General features: G+C 40.9%; 2 protein-coding genes across 2 annotated transcripts; one reads left to right on the top strand and one right to left on the bottom strand.

Annotated features, from left to right (window-relative positions):
• Positions 1–684: 684 nt before the first annotated feature.
• On the bottom strand, positions 685–6,773 carry LOC145480589 (uncharacterized). The gene is made up of 3 exons (XM_081458859.1): positions 4,817–6,773; positions 1,606–1,801; positions 685–1,275 (listed from the first exon to the last, which is right to left on the bottom strand). The coding sequence occupies exons 1-3, from the start codon at positions 5,082–5,084 to the stop codon at positions 1,035–1,037; spliced, it is 705 nt and encodes a 234-aa protein (XP_081314985.1). The 5' UTR covers positions 5,085–6,773; the 3' UTR covers positions 685–1,034.
• Positions 6,774–9,034: 2,261 nt separating this feature from the next.
• On the top strand, positions 9,035–20,175 carry LOC145480586 (small ribosomal subunit protein uS9m-like). Its single transcript, XM_081458854.1, has 16 exons — positions 9,035–9,288; positions 9,607–9,684; positions 10,065–10,152; positions 10,473–10,573; positions 11,519–11,581; positions 12,368–12,398; positions 13,385–13,470; positions 14,076–14,194; positions 15,060–15,147; positions 15,665–15,790; positions 16,097–16,127; positions 16,600–16,705; positions 17,214–17,299; positions 18,234–18,314; positions 18,792–18,870; positions 19,857–20,175. The coding sequence occupies exons 1-16, from the start codon at positions 9,148–9,150 to the stop codon at positions 19,867–19,869; spliced, it is 1,317 nt and encodes a 438-aa protein (XP_081314980.1). The 5' UTR covers positions 9,035–9,147; the 3' UTR covers positions 19,870–20,175.
• Positions 20,176–21,161: the final 986 nt, after the last annotated feature.

Raw genomic sequence — 21,161 nt, 5'->3', positions numbered from 1 at the left:
AAATTATTTTAAGGTCGCAAGATTTGAACGAAGAATGTAGATCTCGAAGGAAGAATTACATTGTAAAATAATCTCATAACTAACCTCTGCCCACCCAGCCACAAAACCCCATTCACGCAATGAATAACGGGCGCCGTCAAATGTGATCCGCGGTTCAGTGGTGTTGTTCAATTCACTATGTAGCTGGAGGGCTCACGTTAGAGGATCAGCATCGGACTGGCGGCTGTGCACCATTAAAAAAAAAGAGAGAGAGAACAAAAATCTACACCCCCTCGAAAAAAGAAAAAAAACACTCAGTTGCGTTGCTTGACAATTGCTGAAGAGGAATTGAACGAAGAAAACCGACACTCATTCATCCTCACGACTCGACCAGCCGTGCGGGAAAAGACCACAGACACACGAGGGTGCCGAACTTAGCCTTCGAACGAAGACGGATTTCCGCCTGATTCCAGGATCGCGACCGGACTCGATCGCGAGAACGGAAATCGATGAGCATCGCGTCAATCATTAGCCTGCGCAGCAAGTGTTCCTGTAGGAACGAGGCGCTTTATTTTGCATCCTGCCTGCGCGAAAATTGAGGTGGAGTAAAAAAATCGACGAGGCGGGAAGTAGTGGGGCGAGTTCCCCCGTCTGCCCCACAACTCCCGACGACTCCGTCGATGTTTGCTCTCGCAAAAGTCGGAGTCAAAAAGCAAAGTCTCTTTCTTCAATCTACATCTTTAATTGCTAAAAGAATACACACCTAAAACCGCTTTGATTATATAATACAGTCATAAAATGTGCGACAATAAATAGTGGCCCGTTAGAACGGTACTAAATGAAAATGAGCAAATGCGAAAAGCAATTTTTTAATGACATCTGTGGATGTCACTGCCAGTTAAAATAGGGAGAGGTGGGAAGCGACGAACATAGCATCTTGATTCTTGCCAAGCTGAATCTGACAGAAACACAGCTCCGTTATTAGGCCAATATCCAGCCATCGCGACAGGCTTGATCAGTAACTCATAAGGTCAGTAAGGTGTACATAACGGTTTCTAAAGTTTAACTTTCTTGGCATACTGATCAAAATCTTTCTTGTTTAGTTTGTAAGCCCAGTGTTGAAGAGTTTGTCGAACTACAGGTGACACGGCAAAGTTATCATAAGCACAACCACTTCGAACGATCTTTGAAATGAGGTTGTTTCTCCAGCGTCCCTTGTCTCCAGCACATTTCTTCCATCGATCCACTTGTCGTCTGTCATCTTCTGTCCGGCGACCAAGATAAAATCTGCAATACCTAAACATGAATAACAACACATCATAATTTAAACCTTTGACGCTCGCCCAATGATACTTTCCCTATGGTGACTTATTTCAGATGAGATGGAACTATCCTTGCAAAGCGCCTCCATACGCCCTTACAGGATTAGCCTCTAAGGAGACTCATCTTTGAGTCCCACTGACAAGTAGACAAGATTGAGTTAACCAGCAAAATGAGCTGGTGGAGAGAAGTCTGGTACAGAGGTGCCAAGAATGTGCTCCACAAACTATGCCCGGCATAACACTAAGCCAAACTAGCTGCCTACTTCACTTTTTAAACATAGAAAAAAAAAAAATGACAACTTACCATTGAAACCAGCCATAGGGGTCTTGCTTGTGAATCCAGCCAGATGACTCCCACATTTCCAAGCTCCCTCCACATTTCACTTTATATGTGTTGATCTCATTGTGATATGTAGACGAAGTCACCTGTGTCTTGATATTGAGTCCCTTGAACCAGTCAGAAGGAAATTCCTTGTATACTTCAACAGTGTATTTCTTCCCTGAAAAATAAAATGTTCAAACTGAAGATGCGAAGAAGCAAAGTTTTAAATCTCTAAAGCGCTATTGAACCACTGGGAAACAGTGCTATATAAGTGTCTTATTGTTATAATTTCGTTATTAAATTCCATTTGAGCTACAAGTATGCTAACAGTTCTGTTATTTAATAAACAGACAGTGCCTGCTAACTTACTAGATCTATGTACATGTACTTGTATCATGACAATTATTGAGAATTGGTGAACAGAAAACAAACAACTAACTGAAAAGTGACCCCCTCCCCTCTTCCAACTGGGTGTCAAAGAGTGGTGCTAGGACATCTTTTAACAACTGAGTAGTCTCCTATACAGTCATTTTTGGGCGATTTGGGGACAAACATTGTATGACAACCTCAAAACTAAAAGATGCCAGGAAATGAAGTTGCTTAAGTTTGTATCATACCAGTACAGTTACGTTGACCCTATCATGTGGATTTAACTGATTATTTAAAGTTAGTATGTAAGTTTTTGTCATAATTGGTAAATTAAACTGATGAGTAATCAATGACCAATCAGTAATATCAATGAGCAATTGATGATAGCAAGAGTAATTTATAGGCTGGCGATAATTCAGCGATTACTCATCCAACATCAGCAATAAAATATCAATGAGAAATCAACTGATTATCCTAATGAAGGTGAAAATCTTCTAAAGAACATTAGGGACCCCTGAGGATATCTCTAGCCAACTCAGTACTAGGATCCTATAAGAACCCAGAAGACCCTGAAGATATCTTTTATGATCCTGGTGAAGGTCCTGTTGAATCCTATTCAAGAACCTACATAGGGTCCTATCTAGGACCCTGCAAAGATCTTTAAAATCGCTGTGAAGATGCTGCACAAGATCAAGGAACCTTGAGGATCTTGCAGGAATCTTTCAAAGGGTCTTTGCAGGGTCTTGTGAGGAAAATGAGGTAATTGTAAAGAACAGCTCCCAAAACAACCTGTTGGCTGTCTGTCGGCTGTCTGTCGGCTTTCTGTCGGCTGTCTGTCGGCTGTCTGTCGGCTGTCTGTCGTCTGTCTGTCGGCTGTCTGTCAGCTGACTGTTGGCCAGCTGTTGGCCGTTTGTCAGCCAACAGACAGTCAACTATTGGCCGACAGGTTTTGGCCAAAACACAGACCAGCAGTCAGCCGACAGTCGGCCAACTGTCAGTGATCCGTCTGTACCATGTCGGTAAATTGTCAGTAGCACGGGACAGTTACCTTGATTTTGTTTCTCCATACTGCACCCGAGATATATAATAAATTTAATAGGAAGGTATGTCCTTCTAAATTTGGTGATCACTGTTTAGGACTAGCGCCAGCGCTGCAGAAAATGTATAGCCAACTTTTTGTTTTAGCAAACTGTTGGTAACTTGGCAGTAACCTGTCGGCCGACAGCTTACCGACATTCGGTTTCGGGAGCCATTTTTCACAAATACCGACAATGAAACACTTGGCAAGACCAGAGAGCACTTTGAAAATCTGTATGAAGATCTCCTACAAGAAAGCCAAGGTAACTATTAAAGTTTGTCGATTTTCCTGTCAAGCTTACTTTTAAAGATCTATTTCACAGGCGGCCCAAGCTTGCAATGTTATCCTTTTTTTTCCTTTTTATGCGAACGTTCAGGCTAACGTGACATATGGCATGTACTATTACATAACGACCGAATTTGACCACGCGAAACATGACTCTCGCCTTGCAGCATATGGAGGTGTTGTGTTACAATGGTTTGAATTTATAAAGGTTTGTATGGGAATGCAACGGCTTTGCTTGAAAAGCTAATCATTCTTATATTGTGTGAATAAAATCTACTTACCCTGTTGCTGTGTTGTATTCTTTGTTGTTTGCCAGCTCCTCGGGCCGATCTAACGCGATTTCGGCAAGTTATCGTTCTGTGGGTTTCCACTACTAAAAGAAAGACAAGGCCGGACACTGATTTCCGAATTGCCCACCGCTCAAAGCGAATAAATCCACTGAAAATAACCCTGCCGGCTCAATTCCTCCGTAGAATCGAAGAAGAGATGTTGAAGTTCCATGTCAGTTCACTCGCTACGCGATTCCGTCCACAACGCCTTCGCAACGATACATTTATTTCGAGATTGCTTCACTCGCAGATTCGAAAACAGCCGCATCACAAAAGTTAGGACACTTTCGCGATGTTGGGTAACCATAATTAGACCGATCGGGGGTAGTCAGCAACGATTTGTCAACGGTCAAACCAAAATGCTCCCCGGGTAACCGGACACTCCCTTTATGGGTTTGACAAATAAAGCACGAGAGTACCCAGGGAGCATTTTGGTTTGCCCGTTGACAAATCGTTGATGACTACCCCGGTCAGGCTAATTATGGTTACCCAACACCGCGAAAGTGTCCTAACTTTTGTGACACAGCTGTTTTCGAATCTGCGAGCAAAGCAATCTCGAAATAAAAGTATCGTTGCGAAGGGGTTGTGGACGGAATCGCGTAGCGAGTGAACTGACATGGAACTTCAACATCTCTTCTTCGATTCTACGGAGGAATTGAGCCGGCAGGGTTATTTTCAGTGGATTTATTCGCTTCGAGCGGTGGGCAATTTGGAAATCAGTGTCCGGCCTTGTCTTTCTTTTAGTAGTGGAAACCCACAGAACGATAACTCGCCGAAATCGCGTTAGATCGGCCCGAGGAGCTGGCCAACAACAAAGAATACAACACAGCAACAGGGTAAGTAGATTTTATTCACAAAATATAAGAATAATTGGCTTTTCAAGCAAAGCCGTTGCATTCCCATACAAACCTTTATAAATTCAAACCGTTGTAACACAACACCTCCATATGCTGAAAGGCGAGAGTCATGTTTTGCGTGGTCAAATTCGGTCGTTATGTAATAGTACATGCCATATGTCACGTTAGCCTGAACGTTCACATAAAAAGGAAAAAAAAAAAGGATAACATTGAGAGGTTGGGCCGCCTGTGTCTATGTAAACTTATCTAAGCATTAAATAAGTCTGGGTTTATACCTGTTACGCTTGAATAAATCGGTCGAAAGTACGTTCCTCCAAAACTTCCAGCTTGAAGAACTTCTTTCGGTGTCATAGTCGGCTTGAAATCTGGAAAATCGGCGAATACCAACTTGCCATGTTTGTCACGTTTTGGCACCGAACTGTTTGTTGAAGATGTCGTTTCATCTTCGGAAGTCTCCTGTGACTTATTGTTGGTTGCAGTTTTTCGTCTTTTACCCGGCTTTTCTTTCACGTGCATAGCAGATAATGCTCGTTTTGGTGCCATAGAGAACTGAAACGGGGATCCAAGAGCAAAATGGAGCAGAAAAGATAGTTTGGCTCTCGACTAACAACAAACCGAGCGAACCACACACATTACATAACTTGCTTTGTAGCCAAGCCGAAAAAGCTGCCTGGTGTAAGCTTGGGAACAAGCTACTAGCTTCCCACTAACCTTGAGAAGTAAACTGATTGAAATTGTTTAGTTTCACCTGCACGCCGACAGGAGATGAGTTCCTGACACCGACCATACCTAACTCTTATTTATTTATTCATTCATTTATTTGTTTCTGTTTTGTTTTGTTTTTGTTTTGTTTTTTTGCAATCAGGAGCTCCTGTTACAATTCATGGCAATTTACAAACAAACAGAAAAAAAAAAAAGACGTGAGAAAAAGTACTCTTTTTTCCGCGCTTACGCAGTGAAATATAATCCTAATCCAGTCTTTATCGAAATTCTTTGGGACGACCGTGTTCACGGATTTGGCCTCCCCACAGCAAGGGCAAATTACATTATGAGAGCATGCACACAGTCATGTGTTCGATAGATTGTAGTCTTCGACAACAAGTAGTACCTGCAAGTATCAAAGCCTGCGTCTTCAGGAATGAATATGTCAGTTTTGTAGCTCGGCGATGGCAAATGGCTATGATTTGGGTTCAGAAAATAAATTCACGGAGTTGTGTCGCTCATTTTTAACATGGTTTGGCCATGTATTTTCTGCGGGACAGTTTTTGTCTGTCTGCAGTCTCCTTATCGCGACAACGACATGATAGAGATGATACTCTGGATTTTTGCCTATTGTCCGTTGTCACCCGTTTTGCATGTGACCTTTCTACATTTCATAGCCGTCCTCTGCAAAACAACAACGCAAAATGACCGCTAACGCGAACGATGAGTCGAACTGCTAATTTTTCGTTTTTCCATTTAGAATTGCAAGCTGTCATTACATATTTAGCCTAAGTGAGGTTCTAGAGCCATATGACATCCTCGACAAATTCAATATTACAAGGAGGTTATCCTCGGCGTCGCCGTCGTCATTGCTAAGATTCCTATATTTGCATCTCGGATGCTGGAAAGTCGATGCACTTGTTCTGAACGTGCATGGGTCTGTCATCTAAGTGGCTGCTTTGTGCTTTGCTCGGTTTTATCCCAAGACCAGTCGAACGCAGATGAGAGTATCGTGTAAAAACCGTAAAAAAATCACATAAATTGCAGCTCTTTGTCAAGGTTCTTTTTAATTCAGCGATTAATTTGGCGAGCGTTTCGGTAGGAAGTTTTTCCCTCATGCTGAAACAGTCTCGTTTGCGTTCCTTCGCCGATGCAGTACTTTTTCATCTTCCCCGTTACTTCACGGCAATCATTTGCATCTTCTTCTTCAGTATAGCGTAAGGATTTGAACACTTAAAGGCCATCGTCATCGATAATGTCCTTGAACATGGCGAGTTGATACTCGGGGGTTTCCCGCTCCAAACCAAGTAATTATTACAGTATGTCTCTTTCCATAACTTCCAATTCTCGGGGATCTCGCTACTTAATTAACCTCAAATCTAAACGTCGCGGAGGCAATGATATCTGGTGGAATAACATTGAAAATTGTGATGCTTTAGGCGGCGAGGCATCGGAAGTTGTTTTCGCTCGTAGGCATTCGTAGACGGTGGACATTGTCGACGAATTTGAACTACCCTTTCGCTGCAACGTGTAATAGCGGAGCTCCGGCGGCCCGAAGGGCCGCCAAGCGGAGCCCCATACTCATATAGGAAAGAAAAGGAAACCCATGAGTTGATTTTCTCATGGTTATCATGACTAGCGGTATTGCTCGTGGGCGCGTACGCACGACGGCGACGACGACGGAGTCGCGCAACATGGCGGCCATACTCCAAATAATAGGTTGACAGAGACATGCAGCCTTGGTTTACTGTGTACTTCTTTGATATGGGACATCTATGCTATGATCAATTGACACCTGTCAAAACAAGGTATCTGCTGACCTGTATCACGTGACCATATCGCGGGCTCAAGTTTACAGTTCATCGAGGCCATGTGTTTTTTTGAAGTTGACCGCTGACCAAGTGCTGGTTTTCGGTTGGATCGCGGGCGCATGTCAGTTTAACTTGCTGAAAACAGGGCAGGATTGTTTGGAAGCCAATTAACGCTAACCCAGGATTAAAAGCTAACCAAATTATAACTTCTTCTTTTGTACAAATATTTTTTGCTGCTTTGTTTCGTGTATATGGTGATTATTAAAATTCAAAACAGAGGGCCAAACAATATACAGAAAACCTCACCGCAAAGTTACAAAACTCAAATCAAAATTAATTCTACCTTTTCTTGGGTTAGCTTAGTCGGGCTCTGAACAACCCCGCCCAGGAGCTACGCTTTTAGGCTGGCCTAAATCTATATATTATTAGATGGCAGAGAGAACCTTAAACGAACGTCATCAATCAAGGCTTAATCTGGATACTCTAACTCAAGATACATAAGGTGAACGCGTATTTTAATATATAACTGTATGTATAGCATAAATTACGAAGCCGTTACAGAACATAAGCGCGTATATAAAGAATGTTTGGCAAATTAGCATATTATAACCTTAAATTAAGGTATGTCCGCCATTTTGAATAATCAAATCCAGCCGGTGTCAGAAACTCGTTTGTCCAGTTTGGCTATGACGTCAGTACTTTCTCATTGGCTCACAGCGAAGCCTTTTGTTCTTTCGCTTTATAAGTGCGACACCACCCGGATGGTTGGGCGGCCAGTTAACTCCACCGCAGTATACTCATCTCTCAATACCTCCTGGATATATAATCAAGTACTCTTCCTCAACCATCTCCCTAGATATCCCCCCAATATCCCATCACATCCTGCATTTCATTAATCCCCTGCACCTACCTACATAGCAGTACATTTCATCAATCCCGTACTTAAACCTACACAGCATTCATCGTATTAATCCCCCACATATACCTACACAGCCTCCATCTCATTAATCCCCCCATATACCCTCACAGTAATATATCTCCATAATCCCTACAGATACCTACACAGCGTACATCTCATTTATCCCCTACATATACCTAAACAGCTTTCATCGTATTAATTCCCAACATATACCTACACAGCCCACATCTCATGAATCCTTCACGTTTACCTTCACAGTTTGCATTTCATTAAATACACATACATACATACATGCATAAACTTTATTTAAGCTCGAATTTCAGAGTAGCTTGACCAGCTAATATTTCCGAGCAACAAAAGATTTGACAACGAAAAATTAAAATAGAATTAAATCGTTCCTAGTGTCATTACTCATTATATCCAGTGGTTATCAACTCGTGTAAAACCAAGTGGTGTTAAGGTATCTTGGAACAAGTAAATTGGCTATCGCTTTTTAAATTATCCGTTCACTTGTAGCCTGCGAACAGGCTCCCGGTTGGGTTACTGGGTTTAGTGCGAGCTAGCCAAGTGTGGTCTAGGACGAGCGGGGAGAGCCGAGAGCGGAATGGTGACGAAGAGGAGCTCAATTCGCGAAATTCTTTTTTTCACGCTTAACGGCTCGCTTAGCTCGCTGATTCCCCACCCCCTCCCCAATCCCCCGCCGGATTTTTTTTTGCGTCCTCGCTGGGAGCCTGTTCGCAGGCTAGTTCTCTTGCCGTGGGTTCAGCCGTTTGAACGGGTATCGTAAGGAACGTCTTCACGTGCGAGTTCATATATTTACCGATGCATTTTTGTGGTTGAATCGCCAAAGTTCTTCCTTTAACGACGCTTTTAGGGTCGAGAAAGTAAAATTGGCGATGTACGTACTTCTTTTTACGTGACGCGTGATTGGTGAAAAAAATTCTCCGTGATGCGTGATTTAAAAGAAAAATTCAGCGTAATGCGTAATTGGTAGCCCCATCTTTGCCACCCCCCGCCCAGTTTGCCATGGCCAGCCCCCCATGGTCCAGACCCCCAGGTGTGCGAAGTGGCGAAGTCTGACACAAATTATGTGAGTTATTTACATGACGCATCTAGCGCAAAAGCATCCGCTGATTGGTGGTAAAATGGCGGGCTCAATTATCTAAAATACGACATGGCGTCCGGTGTACGGTGTGGCGCAAGGTTGTTCTTAACAGTATCATCGTCTTCATGCTGCCTTTCAAGAACTAGCAGGCTTACGACTAACACCTCGAGATACCTGTGGAGGTGTCGGCCAGCTAGTGCCGTTAATGCGGTAGGGATCGTTTTTGCAGAATCATAGAAGTAACTTACATAAGCTTAACTTTTAGCTTTAATTAAAACAGCTTTGAAGTTTGCATCAGAGAAGTTCAAAATTTTCTCGGTCCCTGTGAAAAAATTTTCCGACAGGCGCTGTGCCAGAGGTTGCGTTCCATAGAAGGGGGGTGGGGGGTTGCGGTGCAGATAAAAAATGGAATGTCCCAATCGATCCTTCGAATTTTGAATTTCCTCAAATGTAGTTGGTTCTGCTATCTGCAAGTACATGTGGCCCACGATAAACTATTTATTTAGTTAGAGACTCATTTCTTCAAAGGTTTCGCCTAAACGGTTTTATGCAGATGAAAAAAGTTCACGTTTTTCAGAGGCATTCTCCTTTTCGAGGATAAACGAGGTAAGCTAAGTTAATTCTTTTTCCTAGCTGTAGATATACCTGTAAGACATGTAAACGTCTGTCGTATGCCCGAGAATTGTTTTATTTGTGTTGTTGGACATACATTTGCCATCTGTTAGGTACTAGAATTCATGCAAGGTACATGTACACAAAAGTATACATATACACAAAATTTAATCTCAGGGCAATGACTCGATATCATCACAGGATACCAGGACAGTTAATGGCATTTCTGATTTTTGCCAATTTGGGAACAATAAGTGACTGAGAAGGATAACCAAGGGAAAAATTATTTGAGTTCAAGGTAGCTGGGAGTTTGAGATAACTGATTTTGACGTAGAGAGATGCAATTGTGCGTGATACGTTAAGTTTGTTTTTAGAGTTTAAAGCCAGAAAATTCAGTGAATGCTGAAGCAAATACAGACTCCACAAGTTCTGATAGCTTGGAAGAAGGTCAAGATGATGATGGTTTGTTTGATTATTATTGTATATCAGATATAGAGTTTTGTTGTATAGTATTATACAAATCATGTATATTTACCAATATTTAGATTTTCTTGGTTTTTACATAACATTATGTACCCCCCTCCCTATCCTCACCCATTCAGCGGATGCAGAGAGGTAGGATTTTTTTCAAATGGAAATGACATTATTCTCTTTTTAATGATATTCCCTGCCATAATCCATTGCAAGCTAGTTTTATTCCAATACCGAGAATACCATTGTGGCCTTAACTGCGAATCTTTTAAAGTATCAAATCGCTGATATCTCTGCATCTGTACTTCCAGATCCATTAGCACAGCAAGTGCTTCACTACAAAAAACATTGTGACTGGTTGGCAAAAATAATGGGGAAGGATCCTGAATCATTTAGCAGTGAAGAATTGCAGGTAATGAAATTGTGTGCAAAGCTAGATTGTAGTCAGGTACATGTCACCATCAAAATAATGGACTAGACTGTTGTGTCTTGTCCAGAGCAAGTATTTGTACATGTACACTGTAGCCAGGCATTTAGGTATTATATGAATATTATTATAATACTACAGTTTAAAAATTTGAAAATTTTGAATTATTCCTATGAAAAAGAGTTGCAAAAAGGGATAACTTTTAGTTTAGAGATGGCTTATGGCTTATTTGATAAGCTAAAAAAGAGCTTATCACTTGGGGTAAGTGCACAGGCCTGAAAATACAGCTGAGATTGTTAGTGTTTTTCTTAGAGTTGTACATCCCTGAAACTTGCAACCCACATGTTACTCTTTTTCCATGCAAATCTTCTCAAAGTTTAAAATCTTCAAACTAGAATAAAAAATTTCCATCTTGTAGATCATCAATATTTCCCTTCCTGTCATCTTCTTGATGTACACATATCGCATCAACCAATTTTTTATGACTGATAGGGTAACATGACCTCCTATAGCCATTAGAGCAAGATAACTGTACATGTAGATACACCTGTAGATATAACGAAAATATCTTAATTGACCACTCCCCCAATTGGGCTTTTCGGGGCCAATGAAACCAAGTGATGAAACAAATAGTGCAAATGAACATAACAAGATTAAAAATCCCAACTGGCAGGAGGCAGACCAGTTGGCTATTTCTAAGTGTGGCCAAGGAGTTGAACTACAGTCTACCAAGAAACAACTCCAGCTTAATGGTCAGAGTGGGACTTGAACCCGCCACCTCCAGACTTCAAGTCCAGCACCCTAACCACTCGGCCACACTGCCTCATTAATAAATTGTTTATTTGTTCAGTCTAGAAACCACAGTGTCAAATGTCCACCACCTTTTTTTTTTGGTTGACCGTCAATTCTACTGTCTAAATCTATTTTCAGGAAGCTATTGAATACTTGATGCCTTCTGGACTGTATGCTAAGGATTGTCGCCCTCTTTTAGAGGTAACTAATTAAATCACTTTGGCATTCAATATTTAGCTACTTGAAAAAATGGCAAATATGACTACATACATGTATATTAGGTTGACATTTCTGAGTGAATAGCGAACAGGTTTGGCACATTCTGAGCATATGCAGGATTCTAGAGGTGGTTTATACCTCTTTCAAGAAACTCTTTTTAATAGTAAAACCTCTTTGGCTTAAGTAATACAGGTTTAACAATTGCATTGGGTGTCTATAACTATTATGTTGGAACTCGGAACTTTGCATTTGAACACTTTGAGGAGGATGTGGACAAAACGTGGGGTAGGTCATGGTGTAGACCATGATGCCTACCCTACGGCCTACCAGTGGTCAGATTTTTAAAAATATAAGCAAAACATCAGTAAGAGTCGAATGAGTAAGGTGGCATAAAATTATATCCCTTGTGGTTTCTTGTATCCCTCTAATAGGGGTATACTGAAAAAGTCACAAACACTAACACTAACGCTAACAGTTACTAACGCCGTTCATTGCATGTTTACACTAGCACTCCCCTATATGTTACAAAAACATCAAAATCATCATTGATTTTCTCATCTTTAAAACATACAAGTCAAGTACTTGTGATGATACAAAAAGTTTCATTTCGAATCACCAAGTGACCATGACTACATCGCGTTTACTTAACCTCGTACAAAGTCTGTTGTTGATAGGTTGTAAGTGTATATAGTTATGAACATGTACATGAGTTTGCTGTTGTTCAACATTTGATTTACCACTTGTTTGGTCATCTCCTCTACCTTTCAGGACCCTAGGAAGATTTATAGACAGACAGTAGGTAGGTAATCCACCTCACACAAAGTAACAATTAGGGCCCAGTTGTTGTTGCAGCGGATAAACACTATCCACCTTGTAAATCACTATCCAGTGGATGGCATAGTACATTTATGTGTTTAGTAAATCTTTTAATATCCATTGGATAGCAATTTATCCAGTAGAACATCGAAACAACTGGGGCCTAGCCTGTGTAGCAAGCAAACCTGTTCAAGTGGAATGTGAAAAAGCTCTTTTGCGTGGCGCAACTTCATTCAGCTTGTATGGGAACGTTTGCTATGCAGGCTAACTGGGGCTTTATGTACATAATTACACTTGTTCAATTTGTGTACGAGCAGTCCAAAGAATTGTTCTTACTGATTTAGTTTTTCACCAACCAATAACTTCTGATCTTTACACACTTTGTTGTCAGTACTTCCATGAGTTTCATCCTAGGTATATACAATGGTACCCCTACCTGCGGAATTAAACATCAAAGGGAGCCTTGAAAATGAGAGAGTGCATCTGAGACTTGGTCCTTCTGGGAGAGCACCCAGTCAATATCTAAAAAGTTTTCAATTACTGTCTTTCTGTCGTGGTAGTGCTACATCAGGGGTTTCTTGAATGGGTTAGGCACTGGTTTAGTTGCCGACCTAGCTTAGTTGCCAACCTGGCTTGGCCATCTTTAGGAAATATTTTCTTACACCATCACCTTTCTCAAAGCAGACACCTCTGTATGGTGGATGTGGCTGCCTCATTGATCAACTAAATTTCTCTTGTTTCTCTATGACGTGACTCTGTTCAGCAGAGCCACTTCTGAGGGAGTCCACCTGGCAAAGAATTCACTGTAAAGAAGTTTAGTTCAAAAAGATTTTCTTGCCTGTTAAAAGCAATGTTGCTTTACTGTTGGAGAATTTAATGAAACCCTTGGTTACGTGAAGTTTAACTTTGCCTGAGAATCTGTTATTCAGTGGATTTCTGCACTTTGTACTTTGTACTTTGTACATATAGGTTATGCTAAAGCTATGGATAAGAATGGGTGTCCACTAGCCTCAGCTTTCTACTCAGGCCAAGTTGGATTCCACGACACATTGTTTGTAAGTATCTACAGTACTTTTATTCTGTAATTTTTTCATTTCCAAGGATGGCAAAGTTCAGGATTTGAAAAATATCATAAATTTCTATGTAAAATGTTATCCAAAATTAACGGTGCCAGTGACACGTAACTGAGAACTATTCAGTATGACAGATTATAATTTTATCCTTAGGATATTGGTTGTTTGTGCAGTTTACATGTTTGTCCTTAAACAGCATAATAAATAGTGCGACATCATGAAAGTACTGCTACTGATCTATAGCTTTCCTTTATGATGGTCACACAAAAAGATCTATCTAAAGTCGTAAAAGTCATGTCCGAGTTAATGCATGCATTGGCTTTTGACAGTGCGAGTAAAATACTTCTTAGTTCATTTCTACAAAGCACAGACCAGACGCACTGAATCACACGCACAGTCACTCCTTCACTTTGTTGATAATTCATCCATCCATCCAGTCAGTTTGGTATTTAGTCACTTGATAATGCATTCATTATGAACTTTCAAAACTCATGCACAATTTAAATTTTAAGCTCCACTCTTTCTCTTCGTATATTTATTTCTACAAACAGTGTATGCAATAAGCATTTATCAAATACGTTTGACAGGAAATTTATGAACAAGCTGCAAAGTTAGATGCCAGTGATGGAGACAGATTCCTTGAAGCAGTTCAGACAAGTAAGAGTGAAACAGGTGGAGAGGAACTGGACATAGACGACAGTGAAAGGTAAGATACACACAAATCTGTCCTCTCCATTTCTGACTTTTAGCATTTTTATGTTCATTTTGTTGTTGGTTCTTATCCTTGCTCCAAGAGTTTATCTCTGGGTTCTCCTACTTTCCTCCCTTTGCAAACACCGGCAAGCCAAATTCTAATAATAACACTTGTATTTCATTAATGTATTTTCAGTAATTTATTTTCAGTAATGTATTTTTGTTCTCCGCATCTACTTTGACATGGTGGTAACCAGCTCGAAAGCTAATGGTTGCTCTGGTTACCATGTATATATCTTTTTTATTGTCTCCATAGCCATATGTAACAATTATTTCTTTTCCCATCTGATGCAAATGTTAAAATTCTGTAAATACATGTAGTACACTAAAAAAATTGATTGATTGATTAACGAGTTCATCAGAGCTCTTTCATGTTTCCTGTGTAAATAAAACTACACCTTCACCTTCACCTTCACCTTCACCTTCACCTTCACCTTCACCTTCACCTTCACCTTCACCTTCACCTTCACCTTCACCTTCACCTTCACCTTCACCTTCACCTTCACCTTACTCCTTGCGCCGGAGTGGCGCACAAGGCCTCAAATAAAAATTACAGCTACATTTAAATAAAATATCCAATCTTGTCATCGCTTTTCATGGAGGTGTCAGAAATCTCTATAACTGTTGGTATGAGTAATATTTCTAATCAGGTGTTTCAAAAGTGTTTCAAGTGAAAGGTTCAACGAACATGTAGTATGTACCATTAATAACAAAACAAAGTTTTGTACTTGAAGTTCGTTGAACTTGTTTTCATGTGCTGTAAAGCTGAGTCTAGTAACACTGGGTCTGTGTTATTTTTTTCTGTTTGATATTTTTAGCGTCGAAGTGAAGAGTCAGCCAAAGATGAGGTGGATTACAAAAGAAGAGCTTGAAAGAGATTTGAACGAATTGTTGCCAGACAAAGATGTATGTGGTCCTATTATGCTCCATATTCCCAGAAAAATCTATTTCGTTCGTTCATTCTCTCGTTCGGTTGTCTGTTTACTCGTTCACTTGTTCCCTCGTTCGTTCGTTCGTTCGTCCGTCCGTCCGTCCGTCCGTCCGTCTATTGTATAAACCCGTTCATCTGTTTTTCGTTGTTTTCTACGTGCTTTTCTTCTTGCTCGTCTGCGTGCGACCGTTCTTCGTCTCATTGTTAGACAGCCCATTCGCCACTTTCAACTTATATGAACAGGTATAAGAGCGAATGTTTACCAAGGGTTTTTCAAGTCTAAATATATCCACCCTAAATGGCAATGTCCTGGTGTGCAAAGTAGTTCTTGGGTTTTGACTTTTGGAAGTCATGTTCATGATAGTTCACTTATGAAAAGCTCTCCCTCCTAAGTTTTCTCTGTGTCCAATGTTGCCTCATGCAGTGTGGAATACAGACTTCTCGTTTCCAGCCGTCACGCTACTAATGGTACTCTGAATTATCTTATTACAGTATGAAGTCATTGTTCATCGGCTGAAGAAACTAGCCAAACACCGAAATGCGCTTCTAGCTACTCCTTTTTTGCTTCGATTCTTACGTGAAATTCCATTACCAGGAATGGAAGATGTAGAAAAGAAGGTAGGTTCACATTATAGGAAATAAGCACGCATCTATGTGTTCTGGTTATTATATGGTTTTCTTATTGAATAATGGAAATCACTTTAGTCGTTTTTGGCGTAAACCATCGTCTTTCAAACATGAACTAACTTTAGCGTTTTTATGAATCCAGCTCTTATATTCCTGATCGGAAGATTTTGCAAGATTGTTTGAAGTGATGTAAAAGTCTCTGGTGATCTTGTGGTACGATGTTGTGCAAGTCTGATCGATGCGTGCTCTATGTTCTTGTGTTTCTCGTGTAATCGTCGTTTCGTCATTTTTTAACAGCTAAATGAGAAAGGAGAGGCTTTCGGAGAGGGTAAGTCAAGCTATTTAACTTCTGTCTTTTATTTTTGAGCGCATCACTTGGCTCACAAACTCAACCAATTCAATCGCCGATGTGACAATTACGTGCAAAACAAAAGCCAATCGAGATTGTACTGACGCAACTTTCCCGCACTTGTCAGCCATTGGCTGTAAGTTTTCCCGCGGCAAGTTTATTTGTTTTCCCTTGTTTTCCCGTGCTTTACATCGGTTGGTTTATTTGTTTTCCCGCGCTTTTCATCGGTTGGTTTATTTATTTTCCTGCACTTGTCAGTGGTTACATGTTTTTCCGCCCTTATTTGTTACTTACTTACTATCTAGACAAAATTTCTTGCGTCGTCCTTGGCGTCACCCTATTCTCTTCGCCCTATTCTCCCTATTCTTGGCGTCGTCCCTATTCTCTTTGTGGCCGCACTTGTAGTTATTACTTCTTAAAGTCCGTAATGTTTTTTTTCTGTATACTTTAGGCGAACGTAAAAGGGCCATCGCGAAAGTTACGGTCAAGAGAGGGTCAGGAAACGTAACCGTAAACGATGTTCCCTTCACTAAGTATTTCGGCAGAATGGAAGATAGGTATGGTATGAATCTCTAACAATTCTACGCTCTGGTCTGAAAACTCCCAATTCCCTGCTCCGTATGAGATTTGACCCCAAAAATTCCATTGTGGTAACGCACTCTAGAGAGATTACTTTAGTATCTCTGATTGGTATTTCTTTCGGCCAGTCACTATACGGATCTCTTTAGCGCTACGTCATCGGTGGTCAAATACCAGTCCGACCTAGACTCCTCTCCAGTGTAGAAAGAATTCAGCACGTGAAGAGGGAGAAGTGTGTTTGCGTTTAGACTCCAGTTTGTGACAGATGGTCCTCTTTGTTGGTTTTAAAAATATCAAGGTTGTATTTTTGATTTTTTTCGTCTACTTTTACCAGCTTACAAAGATGCAAGTGTTGTTCTTTTCGTACCAGTAAGGCATTTTATTGTTTGCCTCTTCCCTTGTCACGATTGGAATTTTTTATATATAGGAGTCGATGACTTGGAACTTGTCTGATTTCATTAATTTCCTGTTTCGTTAATGTTCTAGGAAGCAAATCATGTGTCCATTCCTCACTGTTGGTGCAGTTGGTGAATATGATGTGAAAAGTGAGGTTATTGGTGGAGGACATTCAGGTAGGAGGCTCTCATTCTAGAAAGACAATGCCACAATATCCATGCGTTAGAGTTTCCTGCGGAGTTCATGGCTGTTTCATCGTAATTGACCCGGAGATGCCCACGAAATTGCTTTCCTCTAGCTTTCCTCTAGGGCTCACTCTAGCCAGCCAGCGGTTCATGTTTGGGTCACATGCACGCTACAAAGCCTCGAGTATGAGGGAAGACTTGAGTACGAGAGATCGAATGACACGAGTCGGCAGTCGTCGGCAGGGCGATCCTAGCTCGTTAACGTGACCCAACGTGAGCCTGCACGCAGGCTGGCTTGTGAAGCGATTGAATGGAGCAAGTACATTGGGTAACTAGAAACGACTGTGGTAAAATCCTCTTTGTTGTGCCTGTATTCCAAGAGTTTTCAGTCGTTAGCGGGACTGCAATAACCTGGGACAACTCCGAAAGCGAGTTGATCAGCTTGTGAACATGAATATGAACATGAACATTTGTGCGTTGTACTGAAAAGCAAGAAATTCTGATTCTAATACTGAACGGTCCGAGAGAAGTGGCCTCCTCCTCTGTAACCGTCGTTAGATTAAGGAATGAACCAAATAACCTTAGTTGTTGGCGTGATTGTGAAAACCGATTGGTTCGACAATACGAAATTCTACAACTATTACAAAAATCGAAACGAAGACGAAGCGACTAAACGTACTATTTTTAGTCCAAACTCTGCGACTGCTGAACGACAACTAGCTAACCAACACGACCGATTCGAATATTAATTAGTTAAGACTTAAATTCAAGCATGCAGTGTTTTGTTAACCCGTCCCAACGGACGGCGTTAGTGTTAATGAACAAGCGTTAGCCGGAACACCGATATTAGTTACACGTGATTTATTGATTTACTTAAATGCATCACATGTGTAATGCGTTATTTGCGGTTTTTTACTGGTCTTAGGTCAGGCTGGTGCTATTAGGCTTGCTATCAGTCGTGCGTTGCTAAATTTTGAGGACAGCTACTTGGAACCTCTTCAAAAAGGTTTGACAGAGTATTGATGTAGAAGCTTTGTAGATAACGATCTTTGACACATAATCGATACGAGCTGCGAAAGCTAGCGTTAGTGGCTCAGTTTGCTATCTCTCTAAACAAATAGAAATCAATGTCTATAACACAAAGGCGAGCAGTTGTAAGTTCCTGTCAGAAACAAATAATTCAGCGTAAACACAACAAGGTTGTTAACCCGGAAGTAAGCCAGTTGGCTATTTACAAGCGTGGCCGAGAGTTGGACTCGAGTCTATCGTCAAACATCTCCAGCTTAGTGGTCAGAGTGGGACTTAACCCGCAACTTCCGGACTTTAAGTCCAGCGCTCTAACCACTTGGCCACGCTGCCTTCTCGCTTCCGCTACTACGCGTGAGTTTTTGGAATTTTACCATCACGCGACTGCGCAGTATTAGCCTGTTTGTGACTGACGTTAAACGATATTTGTTAGATTCGTTTTCCTCTTGTTTTTCAGCTCGGTTGTTAATACGAGATTACCGAGTCAGGGAGAGAAAGAAGCCTGGGCAGAAGAGAGCCAGAAAGAAGTTTGCCTGGTAACACACCAATTTTTTATTGCCACTCACACTACTTAGAAATACAATGCAGTTACTCACACTACTTGCAATTCTTCTTATATAATACGATTTCTTACGCCACTTATCATACTAAGCCTCCCTACTTACATTACTTACAAAACAATACAATTACTTACGCTACTTACAATATTAATACTTATACTCACTCACACACTCACTCATCCTCATCGGGCTTATGAGGACTCTTGAGGCCGGAAATACTTATACTGCTTACAATATAATTTTATTGATTCACATTACTTCCAATTTACTAATACTCACGGCACTACTTACAATACGATTACGTACGCCACACATTTAAAGATAGAAAAATGATAAAAAAAGAAACGTTACGAAAACTTGGCGATGAATTTCGAGACACTTTGGCGGTAAAAAAAAAAGCAGCTTCAAATTTTAGCGTAGAGTCTCATTCAGGGCCTGGCATCAGGCAAGTTGACCAGCTGTCAGGATGATTTTGCCCATCTGGTTTGACCATCTAGAGGAAAGTTTTTCTTATAAAGAAGTTCAGCTAAAAAAGTTTTGTCCTCCTGAGGGCCGGGTTGTTCAGAGCTCGGTTAAGCTAACCCAGGGCCAGGATTAGCAAGAATTTTGATATCAGTTTTGTAACTTTTCGGTGAGGTTTTCTGTTGATGTTGTTTGTCCTCTCGTTTTGAGCTTGTGCAAGCCCAAACTACACACAGCATTAGCAGTAAAAAACATTGTTATACAAGAAAATTAATACTTCGGTTAACTTTTAATTCTGGGTTAGCGTTGACCGGCTCTCGAACAACCCAGCCCAGCTCAAACGTTATTGAAACCCCTGAATCATTACGGCCAATCACAGTGCACGTGGTAACTGAGAGATATAACAAACTGTAAGATTGCGAAGGCTAAGGACAATTGCGAATAATTATTATCAGCTATAAGCCATGTTTAATGACATTTTGCCGTGTTTCAACTTTCAGGGTTAGACGATGAAGAGCTTTGCTTTGTGACGTGAAGAGTACTGTTCGGGCACCCTCTCCACACCAATTAATGAGTGAAAAATGAAACAAAGCAGAGACATGCGTGAAGAAATATACCCTCAAGCCTCGCCGGCCAGCAATGTCTCGCAAAATCCGATTTTACGTCCCACATGCTGTAAAGCTGTAAACTTGCAAGGAAGCCGGCCCCGTTTTGAAACTGAGGCAAATGTCCAATTGATCATAACTGTAAATACTAGGTTTTATTTTGAAGATATTTTGCAAAGTTAGGGTACATATTTAAATAAATCGTTAAAGAATTCATAGATTGTTCCACTTTATTTCACCATAACTGCCTGTGAGTGACCGTAGTTGTCATCATAGGAGTTTCCGGAACTCCCAATGGTTTTCGGCGTTTCCAAGCAACTGTCGATCAGCTTGGTTCCCAGGCGATCTCTTCCCTCCCAGAAGAGCGTGAATTACTCGTAAAGGCACTGGAACTCGGCTTCGAATTATCCTATTTCAGAGGTCGGTTCAGGTTTCAGTGTTTAAGATTTTTAAACAGGAGCCTTTAAAATTAATAAATGACGTGTAAAGACTAAGAAATTGAATTGAATGAATAGGCGTATCCCTCAACCAAATCCCATGACCTCTTATCACTGATCAGAATGAAAATGACGACTGAAATTGCCGTCAAGTCGTGTGTGTGGACAATGTCTGAATAGTTGAATTATTTGAGTATCCCACGGTTCTGGTAATAACTGGCAATTAGCTGTAAATGTATAATATTTTTCGGTACAAAATACGGTCATAGGACTCAAAACGAAGTGGGTCATCCCAAAATTTCACCAGCTACCAAACCATATATAATTATAATGACAATAATTAACATAAATAATTATAATGACAATAATACTCTTCCCTTTCCCATCCGTCCCACAGAAAAAACAACAACAACAACAACCAAAAACTGAAAAAAATATTTGCATTTTCTTGTTTGACTTTCACGCCAACGAAACTTTTTATTTCAGGCAGTTGACGCTGCCATAATAGTTCTGAATTTCATTTATCAGTGATCTTCAATAAAAGTGCGAAGATCTAGATCTGCCTAGAGCGTTGTCAGAGGAACAAATCGTTCGTCTACTCCTCTTTGCTGCTACATCTGTCATTTGCTATCTGTCAAATCACGTTCCAATGTCGCTTTTCCCTTCAAATGTGGGATGGGCGGTGTTGAAGTCCCGCTTCCGCCTCCGCCTCCGCATCCGCCCTCGCCCTCCCAACATTTGAAGAGGAGAGAGAGCCTGGGGG

The sequence above is a fragment of the Orbicella franksi genome, chromosome 3 (assembly GCF_964199315.1).
Source record: "Orbicella franksi chromosome 3, jaOrbFran1.1, whole genome shotgun sequence".
Classification (NCBI taxonomy): Eukaryota; Metazoa; Cnidaria; class Anthozoa; order Scleractinia; family Merulinidae; genus Orbicella; species Orbicella franksi.
This window is presented reverse-complemented; position numbering and strand designations above follow the sequence as displayed.

Bases quoted from the DNA above. Each gene is read 5' to 3' on its own strand.
- LOC145480589 (XM_081458859.1), bottom strand. From the start codon at position 5,084: ATGGCACCAAAACGAGCATTATCTGCTATGCACGTGAAAGAAAAGCCG. The intron at 1,802-4,816 runs GTATAAACCCAG...TTTATTTTTCAG, and splicing joins GATTTATTCAAGCGTAACAG to GGAAGAAATACACTGTTGAA. The intron at 1,276-1,605 runs GTAAGTTGTCAT...ATTCATGTTTAG, and splicing joins CCCTATGGCTGGTTTCAATG to GTATTGCAGATTTTATCTTG.
- LOC145480586 (XM_081458854.1), top strand. From the start codon at position 9,148: ATGGCGTCCGGTGTACGGTGTGGCGCAAGGTTGTTCTTAACAGTATCA. The intron at 9,685-10,064 runs GTAAGCTAAGTT...GTTTGTTTTTAG, and splicing joins CCTTTTCGAGGATAAACGAG to AGTTTAAAGCCAGAAAATTC. The intron at 15,148-15,664 runs GTATGTGGTCCT...ATCTTATTACAG, and splicing joins AATTGTTGCCAGACAAAGAT to TATGAAGTCATTGTTCATCG.